The sequence below is a fragment of the Gracilinanus agilis genome, chromosome 1, assembly GCF_016433145.1.
Source record: "Gracilinanus agilis isolate LMUSP501 chromosome 1, AgileGrace, whole genome shotgun sequence".
NCBI classification, from domain to species: domain Eukaryota; kingdom Metazoa; phylum Chordata; class Mammalia; order Didelphimorphia; family Didelphidae; genus Gracilinanus; species Gracilinanus agilis.
In genome coordinates, this window is record NC_058130.1 from 486,831,551 (window position 1) to 486,850,031 (window position 18,481).

The following is an 18,481-nucleotide window of genomic DNA, read 5'->3' on the forward strand; positions in this document are numbered from 1 at the left end:
TATATACATGTTTTTTATATATATATATATATATATATACTGCATAATATGAGAAGAAAGTCATGGGATCAAGGAAACCAAAATCTACTCTTTGGGGCTTATATAAATCAATTTTTATTTACATGAGAATGTTGAAGAAAGTACAGGCAGAGAAAAAATTCATATGAATTAAATGCCTTCCAAGAACAATCTTAGCCAACTTCAAGGCTGTGATTTTGATGTAATGGGTTCTGTTATGACCTGTGACATGGCATTCTACAATACAGACAAGAACTAAAATAAGAATTGAGGGAAGGTGCTTATAGACAGCACCAACACACATTATTAAATGTCTGTTTGGCATGGAGTAGAGATTCTTTATCTTTTTTACATGTCATGGGCTCCTTTAGTACTATGGACCTAATCTAACATAAAATAGGATGACAAAAGAAACTACGCTGAAATTAGATTCTCAAAATATGTTTCAAAACAATTTCATTGACCCTATGTTAAGAATTCCTGGTATGGAGCACTGTCATGGAATCATAGAATTTGAAAGCTAGAATAATATATATTAGTGGTTGTTTCTTAAGTCTTTACATTCTGGCTTCCAACTTCACATCAGTTAGCTTAAATAACTCTTTCCAAAATTACGAGTCTTCTATAGATTGCTAAATCTGATGAAGTTTTTTTAGTCCTTATCCTTCTTGATCTCTCTGCAGCATTTGATATTGTCGGCCATTTTCTCCTTTGGATTTTTTTGCCATACTTCTTTGTCTTGGTGTAGCTATATATGTGACCATTCCTCATTATCTTTCTCTAACTTTGGATATACTGTACTTCCCTCTTTCTCTTGTATGTCTGTCTGTCCATCTCTCCCATAGTGTTTTCTTCAGTTCCCATGGGTTTAATTTCCATATCAATGCAGGTGATTCCCTACGCAAATCTCAATCTTTCTCTTAAATTCTAGTCCCATATAGCCATCTTGTTTTAAACAAAATGGCCCCAGGCATCTCAAACAAAACACATCCAAAAATTGAATTTATCTTTCCCTCCAAACTTTCTCCTCTTCTCTTCCCTATTTATATAAAGGACAACACTATCTTTATGGTCACTCAGGTTCACAGCCTCAGAGTCATCCTAAGCTAAAAATCACAGTCTGAGAATCACAGGATTTCAGAGTGGAAAGGTACCTCAGCAGTCATATACAAAAGGAATTGCCACAGTATTGTACCTGACCAGTAATCATCTAGCTTCCATTTGCTGGCCTTTGAGGGATAAAACTCAATACTTCCTTATGATTTCAGTCCATTTTCCTGAATTCTAGCCAAAATTTGCCCCTACTTATTGTTTTTGGTTCTATCCTCTACAGCCAAACAAAGTAAATGTAATCCCTTTTCCATGACAACCCTTTGAGTACTTGAAGTTATGTATCATGTCCCTTTTGAGGCTTTACTATTCAAGGCTAAAAATACCCAGTACCAGGGGGCAGCTGGGTAGCTCAGTGGATTGAGAGCCAGACCTAGAGATGGGAGGTCCTAGGTTCAAATCTGGCCTCAGACACTTCCCAGCTGTGTGACCCTGGGCAAGTCACTTGACCCCCATTGCCTACCCTTACCACTCTTCTGCCTAGGAGCCAATACACAGAAGTTAAGGGTTTAAAATTTAAAAAAAAATACCCAGTACTTTTAGTCAAACCTCCTTCGTGAAATCCTACTAAATTGTCAAAATGGCATTCTTGCTGTTCTTTTTTTTTTTTTTAAATCCTCACCTTCTGTCTTAGAATCAGTTCTAAGGCAGAAGAGCAGAAAGGGCTGGAATTAAGTGATTTGCCCAAGCTCTCACAACTAGGAAGGGTCTGAGACCAGATTTGAACACAGGGCCTTTGTTTTTAGGCCTGGTTCTCTATCTACTGATCCATTTAGCTGCCCCTATTCTTACTGTTTTTAACATATAACACTCCACACACATCTCCATTCTGTTGCAAAGGATATGTTTATATATATATATATACATATATATATATATGTATATATATATATATATATACATACACACACACACACACACACACACATACTTTTCACCAAAAATAAATGAACTTGATCTGTGTATATCTATGGGTGCGTATGCCTCTATATCCTTAGGTGCACATGTGTTGTTGTACCTATGTTCTCAAAAGCTATGTCAACAAAGTACAAGCTCTGGCAGGTTCTATTAAAGGGAAAAATCTTTAAGTATGGTCCCAGAGACAGGCTAGGTCTACTGTCTAAGACTAGGATAGGGGAGGGTCATCACCAGTAGGTTAATTGCTACAATGACAGGGATAGATTATCAAATAAAGAGGTCAGAGGGTGCTAAAAACCACAGCCTGGTAACCATCTATAAACATCCGATTATTTTTTTGTCCAATGACCAACAAATGAAAATTGTTAGAAGAGATGAACCACACCAATTTTGACATTATTTTGCTAAAGAAAACCAGAATGCAAATAGAAGTTGCAGATAAACAGAAGGATGACTCACAAATTTTCCTTGGAATTCAAAAATAAATTTCACCAGTAAGCAGTAGAAATGTGGCTAAAACAAGTAGTTTCCTGGTGGATTTTAAGCTCAATATGTATGGAATCATATAACAATCAAAGTAGTTAATGCCATCATGGACTACATTATGAGAGGTATAAATAACCTCTAGGAGTAGGAAGGTGATATTTCTGCTGATTTCTGTGCTGGGCAAACGGTTTTTGAAGTTCTCTGTTCACTTTTGTACCTACCTTTTAGGGAAGAACCTGAGACTGAAGGGTAGCCATAATAGGACAAAAAGGATATTGAAAAGCCCTAAGATCATGTAAGATGAAGTTCAATCAAAGGAACCAAAGAGAAGACTTGTGGAGGGAATAAAAATGATGATAAATTATCTGGAAGACATATTATTTTGCATATTTCCAAAGAAAAGAGCTAGTGGCAGAGAGGATGTTTCAAAGAAGCATAATTAGGCTTGAAGTAAGGAATGTCTTCTTAATAATAAAAGCTACCTAAAAGTGAAATAGCACTGGATGTCTTCAAGCAAAATCCAGTTGATTATACGGTCAGATAGACTCTACAGTAAATTCTTGTTAGTCTACTTTTTGGAATAGAAGACTACTCGGATTCCTCCTTTTCTCAGGGTCTGTGATTCTCTCAGGCTCTTCGTGAACCATCTTCTCTTTATAGACTCTGCCTTGGTTGTATATTTCACCAATTCCAATATATTTAATTATCTCTACACAAAAGAATGAAATATGTATATGTATGTATGTTCATATACATATATGCACATATATGTACACTCACACACTGAGAGAACTCTATTATCTATCCAGAAATCTTGTCTTAAATTGCCAACTGTTTGTTAGACATTCCTACCTGATATAATGAATTGGGGAGAATCATATGATTTTAGAATTAGGAGGGATATCAGTGACCATGAAGACCAAAACATTCTAAAATATTCCTCTCAGTGATCCAGGTCCATAAATTTTTAGTCATACTAAATTCTTCCCTTCCTTCCCCAAAAACAGTCATTTGCCTAATCATATCAATTCTACCTCCTAGGCATCTCTCATGTCCATCCCCTTCTGTCTTATCACATGACTAATAGTTTAGATCAAGCTCTTATCACCTCTTGTCTGACTGCTATAACAATTTACCAATTGGTCTCCCTGCTTTAAGTGTCTCTTCTCTCTAAACTATCCATCACACAAAATTATTTTCCTAAAATTCAAGCCTGTTCATGTTACTCCTCTACACACAAATCTTCAGTGGAATCATTTTTATCTTAAGATAAAATAATTTAGTCTGGAATATCAGGTCCTAGGTAACCTTATTTCAACTTACAGTTTTATCTCACATTAATCTCCTTTATGCATTTCATACTCTAGCCAAAAAGCATGATTGTTTATTTCCTGATGTTTTCATTCCATCCCACACCTCCATGTATTTGCATATGCTAATCCTCAACTTTGCTTTCATTGAGTCCTTATCTTTCTTAAAGACTTATGTCAGGCACTGCCTCCACAATTCAAATCAATTCCTCAAACATTTATTGAAGATCTACTATGTGTTAGGCACTAGCCAAAAAACAAAATAGGACCTGCAAATAAGCTTATATTCTACTGAGGAAAAACAGCTTTTACTCAGTAAATATATATAATATATGAAGGAAATACAAAGTCTTTTTGTAAAGTCAGAGAGTACTAAAAAAATGTAAAGAGGAATCAGGAAAGGCCTTCTATAGAAAGTAGAAGTTAAGCAGTGGTTTTTTTAAAAGCCTTTTTCTTTTGGCTTAGAATAAATATTAAATATCTATTCTAAAGCAGAAAAACTGTAAGGGCTAAGCAATTGGAGTTAAGTGATTTGCCCAAGATTACATAGCTAGGAAGTGCCTGAGATCATATTTGAATCCAGAACTTCCCATCTCCAATTCTGGCCGGGTTCTCAATCCACTGAGCCATCTCGCTATCTCTAAACCAAGCCTTGAAGGAACCTACTTATTTTCAGGTGGGCTTAAGGAGGGAAAGCACTACAGGAAAGGCAGAGGACAAAATGGAATATGTTATAAATTTAATAAGAAGGGAAGCAAGCAAAATGCAATTAATCTGGATAGATAAGTTGGAGCTATATTGTGAAGGCTTTCAGTGCCAAAGAGAATTTTTATTTTATCTTAGAGACAATAGAGAGCTACTGAAGCTTCTTGAGGAGACAGCCCCACCCTTTTAAAATATCAGTTTATCAACCCCGTGGAATGTGGATTGGAAAAGGGAGATACTGGAAACAAGTAGACCAATAAAAACATTTGCAGAATAAGTAAATATCATTAAGAAAACCACAATCTCATTTGGAAATTTTTTGTTTGAATTGCCTATGTTTAACTATTTTGTATATATTTGTATTTATTAACTATATACAATATATTTTCTGTTTCTCCATTTGGAATTTAAGCCCCTTCTGAGTAGGGGTTGTTTCATTTTTTTGTACTCAGCACAGTGCTAAAAATGGGGGCTTAATAAAGACTTTTTTTTAATTGATCAATATGGATTATTCAGTGGAGTTGTCTAGAAAGTAGTTGATGATACAGGGTAGAAGTTCATAGACAAATGTATAAACTGAATATCTAGATTTGGGAGTGATGGGTAGAGATGAGAAAGGGGGGTAGAATAATAGGGTGTGGAACCCTTCAGTACAGCTGGACAAAGAAGGCAGAATGAAGATTCAGCAAAAAAAAAAATGCCTGAAAAGGAATGGTAAAAATAGGCTGGAAAGGAGCCAAGAAACCTCAGCTTCTATCTGTTGGTTTGTCTCTCTGTCTCTGCCTCTCTCTTTATCTCTCTCTGTGTTTCTCACACACACTCACTCCCACAACTGAAAGGAATTAGCAAGAATATCTGTTCCTCAAAAAGGTCAGAAAAGATGAGAAATATGGAAAGGCCTCTAATAGTCTTGGAAACAGTAGTTTCAGGTTAGACGATAGATTGGAAAGGGTCATAATATGAAGAAGAGGTGAAGTAGTAGAGATCATATATGTATCTTTTTCAGAGAGTTTGGATTGGAAAAAGGAGGAGAATATATAGGATTATTTTTTGTCTATAGGCTCATGGAAATCTGAACATCTTTGAGGTTATTGAGAAGGAATCATTGGATAAAAAAGAGTTTAAGGATTAGAAAGAGAAGGGCAAGACTCATCCATGAAGACTTCCATTATTCTCCCTCCTTTACTTGACCACAATTGCTGACATTGTTGCTTTCTTCAGGAGCAATAAAAGGAAAAACTTCAGGGGGCAGCTGGGTAGTTCAGTGGATTGAGAGCTAGGCCTAGAGACAGGAGGTCCTAGGTTCAAATCCGGCCTCAGACACTTCCCAGCTGTGTGACCCTGGGCAAGTCGCTTGACCCCCATTGCCTACCCTTACCAATCTTCCACCTATAAATCAATACACAGAAGTTAAGGGTTTAAAATTAAAAAAAAAAAAAAAAAAAGGGAAAAACTTCCAAAAAGTAGAACTACCCAAAATTGGAATAGACCACTTCTGGAAGTCTCCCTTATTGGAAGTCTTTAACAAAAAGTGCATGACCGCTGGAGGGGATTGTTGTCCATAAGAGTGTTTACAGGATGGTGTCTGACCCCCATTCCAACTCTAGAGATTTTGTGGATTTCTCCTTCCACAAATGATCTTCCATTTACCTTATATGTATGTGTTGTCTACCTTCCCAAGCAGTATTTCCACTGTATTAGTAAGTAAGCTCTTTGAGAGCAGGGAGTATTTCATTTTTGTCTCTATGTTCCTTGCGTCTAACATAGTACAGTGGTACCTCGATACAGGAGCACCTTAAATTATGAGGAATTTGGGATACAAGCAGTCACAATGGGGATTTTTTTGCTTAAAGTCACGAGCAGATCTTTGAAACATGAGCTTCTGCCCATGGGAGGAGCTGGAGGTGGATGAGGTAATCAGTACAAGAGAGACCAAGGAAATATTGAGTATTTGGGGAAAAAATTTAACAGTTTATTGAAAAGACACACCCAGAAAAAGTTGCAACAGGCTGTGCATTGGAGCTGTGTAACAACCCTTGTTTCACATATTATGAAAATGTTCTGAAAGGGAGGAAGAAACAAACTTCCACAGAAAGGTTTTTGTTGAAATGACCTCTAAGTGAAATCAAGGAAAGTGTAGCAAAAACAACCAAAATTCAATGAAGAAAACAATAATAAGTAAGGTTAAAAAACAGCAACTAAGTTTAGCAACAAAGTTACATATCATAATTAATATGTAAGGTCAATTTTGCTTGTAAATGTAGCTTTACTTGTGTAGAGAGTTAGTTACATTAAGCGATAGGGCATGCAATGAAAACCTTCACCAACATCTTCGCCTGACCTTGAAGGTAAAGAACATTTCATAAGCAAGTGTATTTCTTTACATTCTTTCTTATTATCTATAAATATATTTATTTGTTATTTATAAAGTATATTTTTGTATTTAAAAGCATATAAAACAAAAAATTCACATTTTGGGGGGGGCAGAACAGATTAATTGCATTTCCATTCATTTGAATGGGGAAATTCAATTTGACACATGAGCAAATTGAGTTACAAGCTTGGTCATGAAATGAATTAAAATCATATGCCAAAGTACCACTGTACTTAGTTTGAAGTAGGCATTTGAGCATATTTCTTCAATGAACAGAATTCTCAAAGAGCTATGCCAAATAGTCTGTTTCAATAGCAATGCAACCAATTTGCTGCACAAAGTGAATGCAATCCTGTATAAAAGTAAATCACTCCTTACAGTGAAATACCTTCCCAATATCACTATTTCATGCTTTCCCTCTCTGAAGTAGCTAGGTAACACAGCAGATAGAATTTAGGAAGACCTGAGTTTGAATTCTATTTTAGACATATAACTGTGTGACTAGGCAAATCACTTAACTTCTTGAAAGTCTCAGTTTCCTATTGTGTAAAATAAGTTGTCATGAGTAGCAAATGAGTTAATAAATGTAAAGGACTTTGTTAACCTCATGGCATGAGATAAGTGCTAACTATCAATTATCTTCCATTTAACCTGTCTATATCTTGTTTGTGCATAATTGTTTGCGAGTTGTCTCCCCCATTAGACTGAGCTCATTGAGAGTAGGGAACCATTTTTTTTGCCTATCTTTTTGTATCCCCGCCTCTTAGCAAATGCCTGGTACATAGAAGACTCATAAGAAAAATATGATGACTTGATTTGACATTCTAACAAATCCCTTCTTCACTTTAAGCCTGCATTTCCTGGAACTATCCCCTTTAGAAGTGGACATATGACTTCTAAAAATCATCTACATGTATTCTCCTACATCTCAGACAAATTATTTTGGATTTTTTAAAAGGATACCAGAGAGGTGGTCCATCAAATCCTTGCTCAACTACCTTCATGGACAGAACTTTTTTAATTCTAGTCCAAATTCCTATAATTGCAACTTGAAGGTTCATGGCACAGAGGTGCATATAATGACCTAAGGTTCCTCTCAGTATTGGTTCTAAAATGTAAAGCTTCTATATCACTGTCTTACTATGGCCACCATAGGCACCTCTTCACATGTTTCACCCAACGGATGGTTCCACCTATATATGTGCATATTAGGTTTATGCTAAACATTTTCCTTAAAAGGATAGCTTTAAAATTGTAGTGATAAATTATTTTTAACTACTACAAATTGGAATTTTTCCATGTTAACCATGCCATTTCTATATGATTTGTTACAGGACAATGCAATTAATGTTACCAATTGCTCGAGTAAAGAATATAGCTCATTAAAAAATCACTCATGTGATAATAAGGTAAATGAATATTTTTTTCAGAGTTTGTCCTTCTGACTTAGTTCTCTAGAGACTTTTCTTTCTTTTGCTTATTTTTTTGGTACATTAGCCTTATCAGGCAATTTATTTAGTAAGCTTTATGGAATTTATAGTTTCTGATACATAATTCCTACAATTTGGTCTAAAAACACAATAGACATAGTTCAAATTTATAAGTAGTCTTCGCAACATGGATATTTTGTTGGTTGTACCTCTAGTTACAATATTTCGCCTGAAAATGCCAACAAGGAAACATGTGCCTTATCATTTAGACCATTCTTGTGAGAATAGTATATTATGGCAGAGGATTTACTAGAGTTGGAGTGAAGAAGACCTGAGTTCAAATCCTGCCTCATACTTTCTAGCTGTGTGACTATGGGCAAGTCACTTACTATCTCTGTCTCAGTTTCCTCATCTTTAAAAATGGAGATAATATAATACCTACCTCACAGGGTTTTTGTGAGGCTCAAATAAGATAATATAGGTAAAATGCCTTGCAATCCTATGAGTTTGTTGTTGTTATCATCATCAATTATTATTAGCAATATTATTGCCATTACCTGTATATAAATTTCATGAGTTTCACTCAGATGTCTGTTTTTGAACATTTTTCTCTCAACATCAGCTAATTTTAAAACAATTGTTTCCTCTAGTTGGTATGATAGTAATTTTTAAAAAATCTCCAGCAGTTCATGTTGTTTAAAAAGCAGTAGTTTTTCATGTGTGTGTGTGTGTGTGTGTGTGTGTGTGTGTGTGTGTGTGTTTTCTAAACCAGCATTACTGGGTTCACATCATATATCCTTTTTGATATTTATATATATATATATATTTTGTTGTTACCTGATTAAAATTTTCAACAACCTCATTTATATTTCTTTGCACTAATATTTTCATTATTTAAAAAATTACTATGGATATATTAGGAAGCTTAGAAATGGGAGAGGGAAAAAAATGAAGCTACTTATGTGGAAGACAGGAAGAAGAGGGGAGTCCAAATCAATAGGCAGAAACAATGCATCTACAACTGTTAATGCTTCCCAAAGTCTTCTTTTGACTATTGTCTTTTAAAAATTAATAATCCACTCATTATTATCCACTCAAAAATCCAAACCCACTCATTTGATAACTCAGGTTGACCAAAAACACTTTGACTTAGGGAAACTTAATAGAAAATTTTGTACAGGTATTATGCAATTATTGAGTTTGGAAGAGCTCTCTACTGTGGTCTACTGGACAAGTAGTTTTGGGAGTTACATGTGTTATTGGAATAAAGAATGAAAGTGGGAGGAAGCCGTCATTAACGCTGTAGTTTTTGGCTTCAGAATCCTTAGTGGAGCTAAAAACTTCTCAGGATCTGAACTGAATGACAGAACTTCTCCATTTTCTCTTTAATAGGAAGTTACATTTATAGTTCATTTAACATGTAAGTTGAAGCAACTTGTGAAGGCTAATAATATCCCTGAGAACCTAAGTCATTCCTTAGAAGTATATTCACATCACGCATTAGGGATACTGAAGGGATGCAAATGTGACGAGGTAAGTTGACTAATATTTGCTGTTGTTGTTTTTTTAACAAAAGAACCTGCCCCTGCTACCATACTCTAAATCCAAGATCCATGATCATTGTGCATGAGGCAGCGAATAGAATGCTGGCAGGGAATCAGAATAACACAGATTGAAATTCTGATTCTGACACTCACTAAGTGGTAATGGGCAAATCACTTAATGTCTCTGAGACTCAGTTTCCTCATCATTAAATGAAAATATATATAAAATGTCATGCCTATATCATGTCCCTCCAGGAGTTATTGTGATGCTAAAATGAGATAGATATATATATAACATTTTTTGCAAGGCGTGGTACTATCATATAGATATTAATTATTTTTATTATTATTGCTTTATTTCTTTAGTGTTCAGTTAAAAAACAATTGAATAGATCTGTGAAACTAATTTTTCCTGTTTTGCTAAAAGCTCCTTTGTCACTAATCTTATTTACTCCTCTCTACTAAATTATGATTATATTACTTGATAATCCTCACCAACAATTTTTGATCATCTTTTCCCATTGTTTTGAGATTTTTAAGAAACGTTTCTCTCAAGTTTCAGAAAATTGTAACTCTTTTGCGATATAATATGGGTATGTTAGATAAAGATTTTTTATGTGAAGCCAATAAACATAGCATGAAAATATATTGTGTGTGTAAAATGTATTTTAGCTGGCATTAACTGAGTTCAGAAAACAATATGTTTCATAAAATCTGAGGAAAGGTTTCATTTTGTCATCACATTCTTTGCCCTTCTACTTCCATCCTAGCTGTCTTAGGGGATGAATGTATAGCAGATTCACAGAATCATGGATTATCAGTGTTTGAAAATACCTTAGTAGTTTATCTATTCCACCCCATAACAAAAAAACAATGCTCAATACAAACCCACTCAAGTGATGGTGCTTCATTTGCTTAGGGACTTTTAGTGACTGTGGATCCTGCCTTTAGAGAGAAATTGTTAGAAAATTTCTTATTGACACCAGTCCTATATGTGTCTCTTTGCATTTTCCTTCCCTTCAGTCAATCCACCTTTCTGCTTGCTTGTAGTTCTGCTTTCTGGGGCAAAAGAGAACAAGTCTAATCTCTCTTCCCCCAAGATCTTGAAGACAGATAGCTGTCATGCCTCATCTTGCCTCACCCCCATGTCTTTACTTCACATTCGTTTCCTTGAGCAGATGAGGCTTTTTGCCATTCTGATAATCTTCCTCTGGGTGCCCTTCAGTTGATTAACATCCTTCTTAAACTGTAGTTTAAGAATTTAATGTGGTATTCCAGACATTTTGTGACCACAGCAGAGTAGGACTTGACTATCATTTCCTTATTCCTGGAAACTTTGTCTCTGTTTGTTGAGCCAAAATTCACATCAGCATTTTTGGCTGCCATATATCAACAGTGATTCATTTCTATCCACTAAAACCTTTAGATCATATTCAGACTATTTGCCATCTTGTATTTATGAAGTCATTCTCTTGAAAATAAATGTAGAACTTCACATTTATCCCTATTAAAATTCCATCTTATTCAATTCAACCTCATGTTCCAGTTTGTCAAGATATTTTTGGATCCTGATGGTCATCTAGACTATCCTCATAGATTTGCTTTGCCTGAAATTATGGTAAAGAATGATATATATGATATTATCTAAGCAATTAATAAGTGTTGAATAACAGAAGGCTAAGTACAGATTTTGTGGACACCTCACTGGTGCCTTCATGCAAGTTCATGTGGAATGATTGATAACTGTTCTTTGAGCCAATCCATTGAACCAGTTCCATCTACCTAGCTGTATATCATGTAGTCAATGTCAATTTTGTTTGTTGGTTGATTTAAAGCCCTTCCCTCTGTCTCAGTATCAATTCTAAGACAGATGAGCAGGAAGGGCTAGGCATCTGGTATTAGAAGACTTGTCCATAAATGCACAGCCAGGAAGTATCTAGGACCATATTTGAATGCAGGCTTTCCCAACTCCAGAAGTGGTCCTCTATCCACTATGCTGCCTAATTGCCCTCATCTCTATGTTTCCCACAAGAAAAGCATAAGCTATTTAATCAAATAATTTCCTAAAATCTAGGTAAATCTATCTATACCAGGCTCCTGTTCAATCCATTTAGTAACAATCAATAAAGGAAATAAGTTTAGTCAAACATGACTTCTTCCAGATAAAACCATTGTTATGATTGAAATAGGGACCCAACCAAAGTTTTAAGTGTTTAATAAAATAAGAAAGTGAGAGGAGACAGGAGGAGGGAGAGAGAGAGAGAGAGAGAGAGAGAGAGAGAGAGAGAGAGAGAGAGAGAGAGAGAGAGAGAGAGAGAGAAGCTTACAGCCTATATATTCTTCCAACCATACCTCAGGGAGTCAGTCCATTCAAGAACAGAAGTAAAGAGAACTTCTCTCTCCCACAATCCCCTTTAAATTCCAGTAGTTCCTCCCTCCATAGCAACATCACTGATGTTGATGTTCAGGCTGACTCCAGGCCAGCTGGGCCATTAGATATGATGTTACATCTACCATTAGGGTGTCATGGCGGGATGGAGTTATTTTTCCCTCACACACCATGAAGGTTCTCTGTGATCACCACTTCTTTTTTGAAACATTCTCCAATGATATCTTTATTTTAAAAAAGCATTGTAATTCTATCACTTTTCCATCAGAAATATCCTTCCACTCACCGTTCCAGAAAGTCATTTCTTGTAACAAAGAACAAAAAAGAAAGAAGGAAAAATCAGCTCCACAAATTAATCAACATGTTGATCAATCTAATGGAATACTACATGTTCTTTGCTCCTATATCTTTTGCAAAGAGGAAAGTTTGTACATCTCTTCTTTAGGCTCAACTCTGGCTTTGGAATTACCCAGCATTCGACTTCCTTTTTCCTGTTTTTCCCACTTATATTAGTAGGTATGTTGTGGGAAGCCAATAAGAGAATAGATAAAAATCTGAGATTCCTCTTTTGACCCCTTTTGTGATCCTTGTGATTTCTTGTTTAAAAGTATTGTGGCCTTATTGAAAAGCTTTAAGTTCCTGGCTAACCAGCAGTTGAAAGATTAACATTCTTCCCTTTTGGTCAGAAATGCAGCCAAGGCCAACTTTAGTTAGCTGGGGCATTTGCCCTTGAGAAAAGTATTCTCGGACTTGGCTTGGTGATAACAAATATAGCTGAAAGTCCAGCCTGGTTTTTAATCTTCACCTTGAAGCTTCTAAGCCTGTTGTATTGTCTGTGTTAAAAATACAGCTCTGTGTAGTTGTGGGAGACTATCCTTGTGCTTTTGGGTAAAAGGGAGTTTGAATTTCTTATATAATAAAATTGTGACTCAATGGCAATTCGGAGAAGCAGCTATGAGTTAACAGTCAAGATTGTCTCCCGTGTCCATTATTTCCTTATCAACTAAGCTGTCCTTATCAGATTATCAGAAATGATAAATAGATCTTGAGAGTATGTTGTGTACATTACTTTCCCTCATTTTCATCCTTCAATTTGTGTCAGTTCATATGTCTTCCCATGCTTCTCTGAGTTTTTGATATTCATCATTTTTAAATTATAGTAATCTCCCATTACATTCAGGAACATCAATTTATTTTATAAATTTACATTTACTTTGTTTCCAGTTTTGTGCTGTAATAGGCAAATTTATAGATTAATAGATTATATTTAATACAAAAAGGGCTACTGTGATTATGTTGTGTATAGAGGACCTTTCAGTATTTGAACTTCCTATAAGCATAGCAGGATCTCTTTGGGTCAAAGAGTATTAGTCACTTTCTTAGCCTTTTAATTTAGAAAACAAATTGTTTTCAGGAATGATTTGTGCTAATTTGTACAATGTGTGCCTATTTCCCCATAGTCCTTCCAACTTTGATTATGTCCATCTTATATCAGTCTTACTGTATGTGGTGAAACAAAATCTGAGAGTTGTTTTTTTATTTCTCTTATTATTAGTGATTTATGGCAATCTTCCTTATGGCTATCATTTTTTTCTTCTATGAACTATTTGTTCATATATTTTGGACACCTATCCATTGAGGAATGTGTGTGTGTGTGTGTGTGTGTGTGTAATATATATGTGTATGTGTGTAATATACATATATTAAACACATACAACTACATTTGTGTGTGAAAATCATCATTAATAACATATTGCAGAAACTAATTCCCTGGCCTACAGCTTATATATTCAATTCTCTATCCATTTAAAAATTTTTGACCCTTTCTAGTCTTGTGATAATTCTTCTTTTCTCCATAATCTTTCAAATATCATGAATACATTAGATATCACCAACACCAACTGAGCAGTAATATCTTCTAGTTCTTTCAAAGATTGTAGTTCAGTTCAAAGATATAGTTAGTTCTAGGCAAAGGGGGATAATAAGCCTGTCGATTCATGACTTAAATTCACCAAGGAAAGTTAGTTCTTTCTTGCTATCCATATTTTTTAACTTATTTTGGGCACTAACTCCTAATAAACCATTTTTTCTTTTTTAATGCAAAAGTCATTTTCCTTGGTGCAGAAAACAAAAACATATTAATAATGGAGTAGTTTCTGTCTTTTCTCTTTTGTCAGTTATCATCAGTTCCAATACATTAAGCAAATCCAGCCCTTTTCTGAGTCATTTCTTGTTTTCCATATATGTTTATAAAAGAAAAAGTTAGTTTTTCCTGACAACCTCTGCTCATATTCTGTATGTATCTTGTATAAAAATCTATTTTGTTGGTAAATTTTCTGTGTATCAGCATTGAACCCTTTGAAAAATTCCTGTTTTCCTTCTTTAGTAAAAGTATTTCTTTGTTATAAACTTATTTTAAAATACCTCTTAGAACCAGAAGTTTTACTGCCCTCCAAAGAATTGTTAGTTTCTAATGACAATAGCCATGGCGCTGGCCATGGTGCTGGCCGTAACTGGCCACCCATCAGACATACTGCAACTTCAGAGCAGTATAGTCTCAGCAGACAATCTTGGAAAGCACAGTAGACACAGGAAAGAGATATTTTTTCCTGAGGCAGGCAACCCATCTATCTCTTGTGAGCTGGCTCCCTCTGCTTGCTAAAACTAGGTTGAAGGTATTAAATGACTTACATAAAGCCATAAGTTGTCAGTGTCAGAAGCAGCATTTTGAAGGCAGGTCCTGTTGCTCCAGGGCCAAATCTTATTTTTGTGAAGCACAGAACTATTGTTTGATAAGACTAGAAAAAAAACGGAACTATCACTTCTTTATTATTTCTTGTGGTTCTACCATTTTAATATACCTAAGGTTACCTTAAAGTTTTTGGCTGACAAATCTTGCTGTTTACTTGTAAGGAGATTGCTAGCTGCTAAAACTTCCAGATAGTTTACATATGAACTTTTAACCAGAGACATAATGTCTCCATCTTGTATGTGAAGTTGTTTTTTATTAGCTTTTACATTCATATCAATTCAATTTCATTTTAACTCATTGTAGCTTGTCATTTTTTCAGATCCTAACTCTGTTATCATTGTTCATTGTCACTTCTAGCTTTCTGTCATCTACAAATCTAAAAAACAGATCATCTCTCCATTTACCCAAATTATTGATGGACATATTAGCATCATAGGATCATAGTATCATGGAGGTCCTGAGACACTCCATTAGAAAACTCTTTCCAAGTTATCATTGACATGTGAAGTACTATTGCTTAGACCTGACCTTTTAACAAGTTGTGACTCCATCTAACTGTATAGATACCTAGCCCATACCTCTTCATTTTATCCAGAAGTAGAGCTTAAGAAACTTCTTGCTGACTTGCTAAAATATAAACTTTCTAATAATCTTTAAAAAGTCAGTGAAGTTACTCTTAGAACAACCTGTTTTGGAGGAAACAAGCTGCCTCTTCGTAATCACACTTCCTTTTCTAGATGTGTACTAATCATCCTTTTAATAGTATTTCCCAGAATTTTTCCAGGAATCAAAGTCATGCTCACTAGCCTATAATTGGTAGGTGCCATGTTGTTTCCTTTTTGAGAGTCAGTACACTTGTCTTTCTCCATTCCTGCAGGACCACTTGTTCCTGAAATCACATGCTCAAAAATCTGAGTGGCAAAATGATAACTAAACTGTTGATGTTTGCAAATGATAGTTTACTTAGAAAGCCCACAAATTCAGCAAATAAACTCACTGAAGCATCCATTAAAGTAGCAGGACACAAAATAAATCCACAAAACTACAACTATCCCTATATAATAGTAACAAAGTCAAGGAAGATGTAATAGAAAAGTAAATCACATTTGAAAAAAAAACCTTTATCTTCTATCTTAGTATAAATTCTAAGATAGAAGAGCAGCAAGGACTAGGCAATCAGAGATGAAGTGACCTACCCAGGTCCTACGAGGAACTGTCTGTTCTCTGATTTGAATCCAGGTCCTCTCAACTCCAGGCCTGGCATTCTGTCCACTGTGCCACCTAGCTAGCCCCTAAATCACATTTTTTGAAAGCAACCAAAAATAAAATTTAGGTAACAATTTAGCTGGGAAGATGTTGGTACCTCAGAAATCATTCTGGAATTGTTTTCTGATTTCGTCACTGAGAGTTGCCTCTCTAACTGAACTCCAATTGGTTTATAGCCAGAGGTTATATCTTATAGTTCTTCTATGTATAGTGTGTGGTGAAAATGAAGGGATGGAGGTAGGAAGGTAGGATGGATGGGAGAAAGGAGAGAGGAAGGTAGAGGAAGGGAAAGGAAGGTAGCGGGCTATGGGCAGGGGGAAATTGACCAGAGCCCTCAAATGAATGATCAGAGAGCAACTTTAGGGTTTGAATAGCTATGTTTTATTTTAATTAGAAAGGGAAAGGTCTAGGGAAAACTAGGAGGTAGGAGGAAAGGGTAAAAGGCATCAAGAGAGAGATCAGGGTCTCAGGGTAGAGAGCCCAGCCAGCCTCCAAGGTTGAGAGAGAAAAGATGCCAAACTTTCCCTTTTATCCTTTCCCTGACACCTCCGCCAAAGGAAGTGGGAGGTGTCAGGGGAAGTTATAGCAGAGAGAGTCCTGGGAGACGTAGTCTTCCAGGGCTTACAATAATTTCAAATGACACAATAGGAAGTATCTGTCATACCTTTCATGGTATTGAACAGACAGATCAGGGTGATCAAAAAAATAATTCACTGATTACTGTCATTAAATAATAGTGGGATGAATATGTCCAAGGACTAAGTTCTTCTCATATCTACTCCTCTTCCCTGACCTATTGCCAACATCAATCAACCAACATTTGTTGAGTTTACTATGTGCCAGGCACTGTGTTAAACATGGGAGATACAAAAAACAGAAAAAGACATTCCTTCCCATCAAAAAACTTACAATTTAATGGGAGGAGACAATCCACAAAAAATATGTGCAAAGCAAACTACATAGAGTATATAGAGAAATAATTAAAAGGAGGAAGGCATTGGATTTAAGAGGTGTTGAGGAAGTCTTGAGGAAGGTGGGATTTTAGCCCAACAGAATGTTAAGAACTAAGAAATGGTGCGTGTTTTTCAAGGAACAGCAAGGAGGCAAGTATGATTGGATTAAAGTGCATATGTGCATATGCTGGAAAGTAAGGTATAAGGAGACTAGAAAGGAAAGAGGGGGACCAGATTATGAAGATTATGAAGAGCTTTGAATGCCAAACATAAAGTTTTTTATTTGGTCCTGAAGGTAATAACAAGTCATTTAAGTTAGCATTCTGTCATCAGGACTACAACCTAAACTAACCTTAGATGTCATTCTTATCATTGAAAATTAGAGAAAGATCAACCAAAAAATCAAGATTAAAATTTTGACTCTGACACATTTTGGGTTTGTTTTTCTTTTTTTAAAGGAGAAAGAAAAAAAAGCAGACAGAAAGACAGGAAGAAACCATTCTGTTAGTGAAATCTCTCCTACCAAGAGCTCTGTAAGATATAATCTTCTCTTCTATTCAGCCTCCTTCCTTAGATCATAGATTTAAGTCCTCAGAGGCCATATAGTCTAACCTTCTCTATCCCCCATTCTTTAATTGAAGAAACAGAGTACCATAGAGGTCAATGGACCATACCAAGGTCACATAAGTCATTAATGACAGAAATGGGATTTGAACCCTGGTCCTCTGATTCCAAATTCATTGCTTTTGCCTTGTATCACACTCCCTATGAAAAGCAATCCATTTACATGTTTCTCCTCTTTTTCTGTGTATAATTCATAAAGTATTCCCTGTTATTTTTATTAATTACTAAGAGACATCCCTCATTTAAAAAGGCCTTTTTTCTCACTTATCTACTAAAGGCCAATACCTATTTCTGTCAAAGTTAAAAAAAAAAAAACAAAAAATCTGTATAATATCTAGACTGTGACACATTTTCTCCCCTAGGTGAATGGAACAGAGAAAAGGGCAGGAGGACCCTGCTTTTTTGTTGAAAATGACCCCGACAAGAACATGGTAAAAAGTTAATATCCTTATTTTCATCCTAGTTTCCCAAAAGAAACCAATGCATTTGTTTCTCTTTGACTTTGTTTTTGGGTGCTTAATTTATAAGGAATAAAATATGACTATATAAAGGAGGTGAGAGACCCTTTTTAAACTACACGATTTTGAAACTTGAAATTTTTT

At 35.5% G+C, this 18,481-nt stretch overlaps 1 protein-coding gene across 2 annotated transcripts in view; it reads left to right on the forward strand.

Annotated features, from left to right (window-relative positions):
* IL7 (interleukin 7) overlaps positions 1 to 18,481 on the forward strand; it is a 42,988-nt gene that overhangs the window by 23,221 nt on the left and 1,286 nt on the right. The window contains exons 2-5 of one of the 2 annotated variants that reach the window (XM_044657941.1): positions 8,256 to 8,330; positions 9,744 to 9,884; positions 17,714 to 17,788; positions 18,242 to 18,310. In XM_044657941.1, coding sequence (XP_044513876.1) covers positions 8,256 to 8,330; positions 9,744 to 9,884; positions 17,714 to 17,788; positions 18,242 to 18,310 — 360 coding nt within the window. The remainder of the gene's footprint in view (positions 1 to 8,255; positions 8,331 to 9,743; positions 9,885 to 17,713; positions 17,789 to 18,241; positions 18,311 to 18,481) is intronic. The other variant, XM_044657939.1, reaches the window with a different exon arrangement.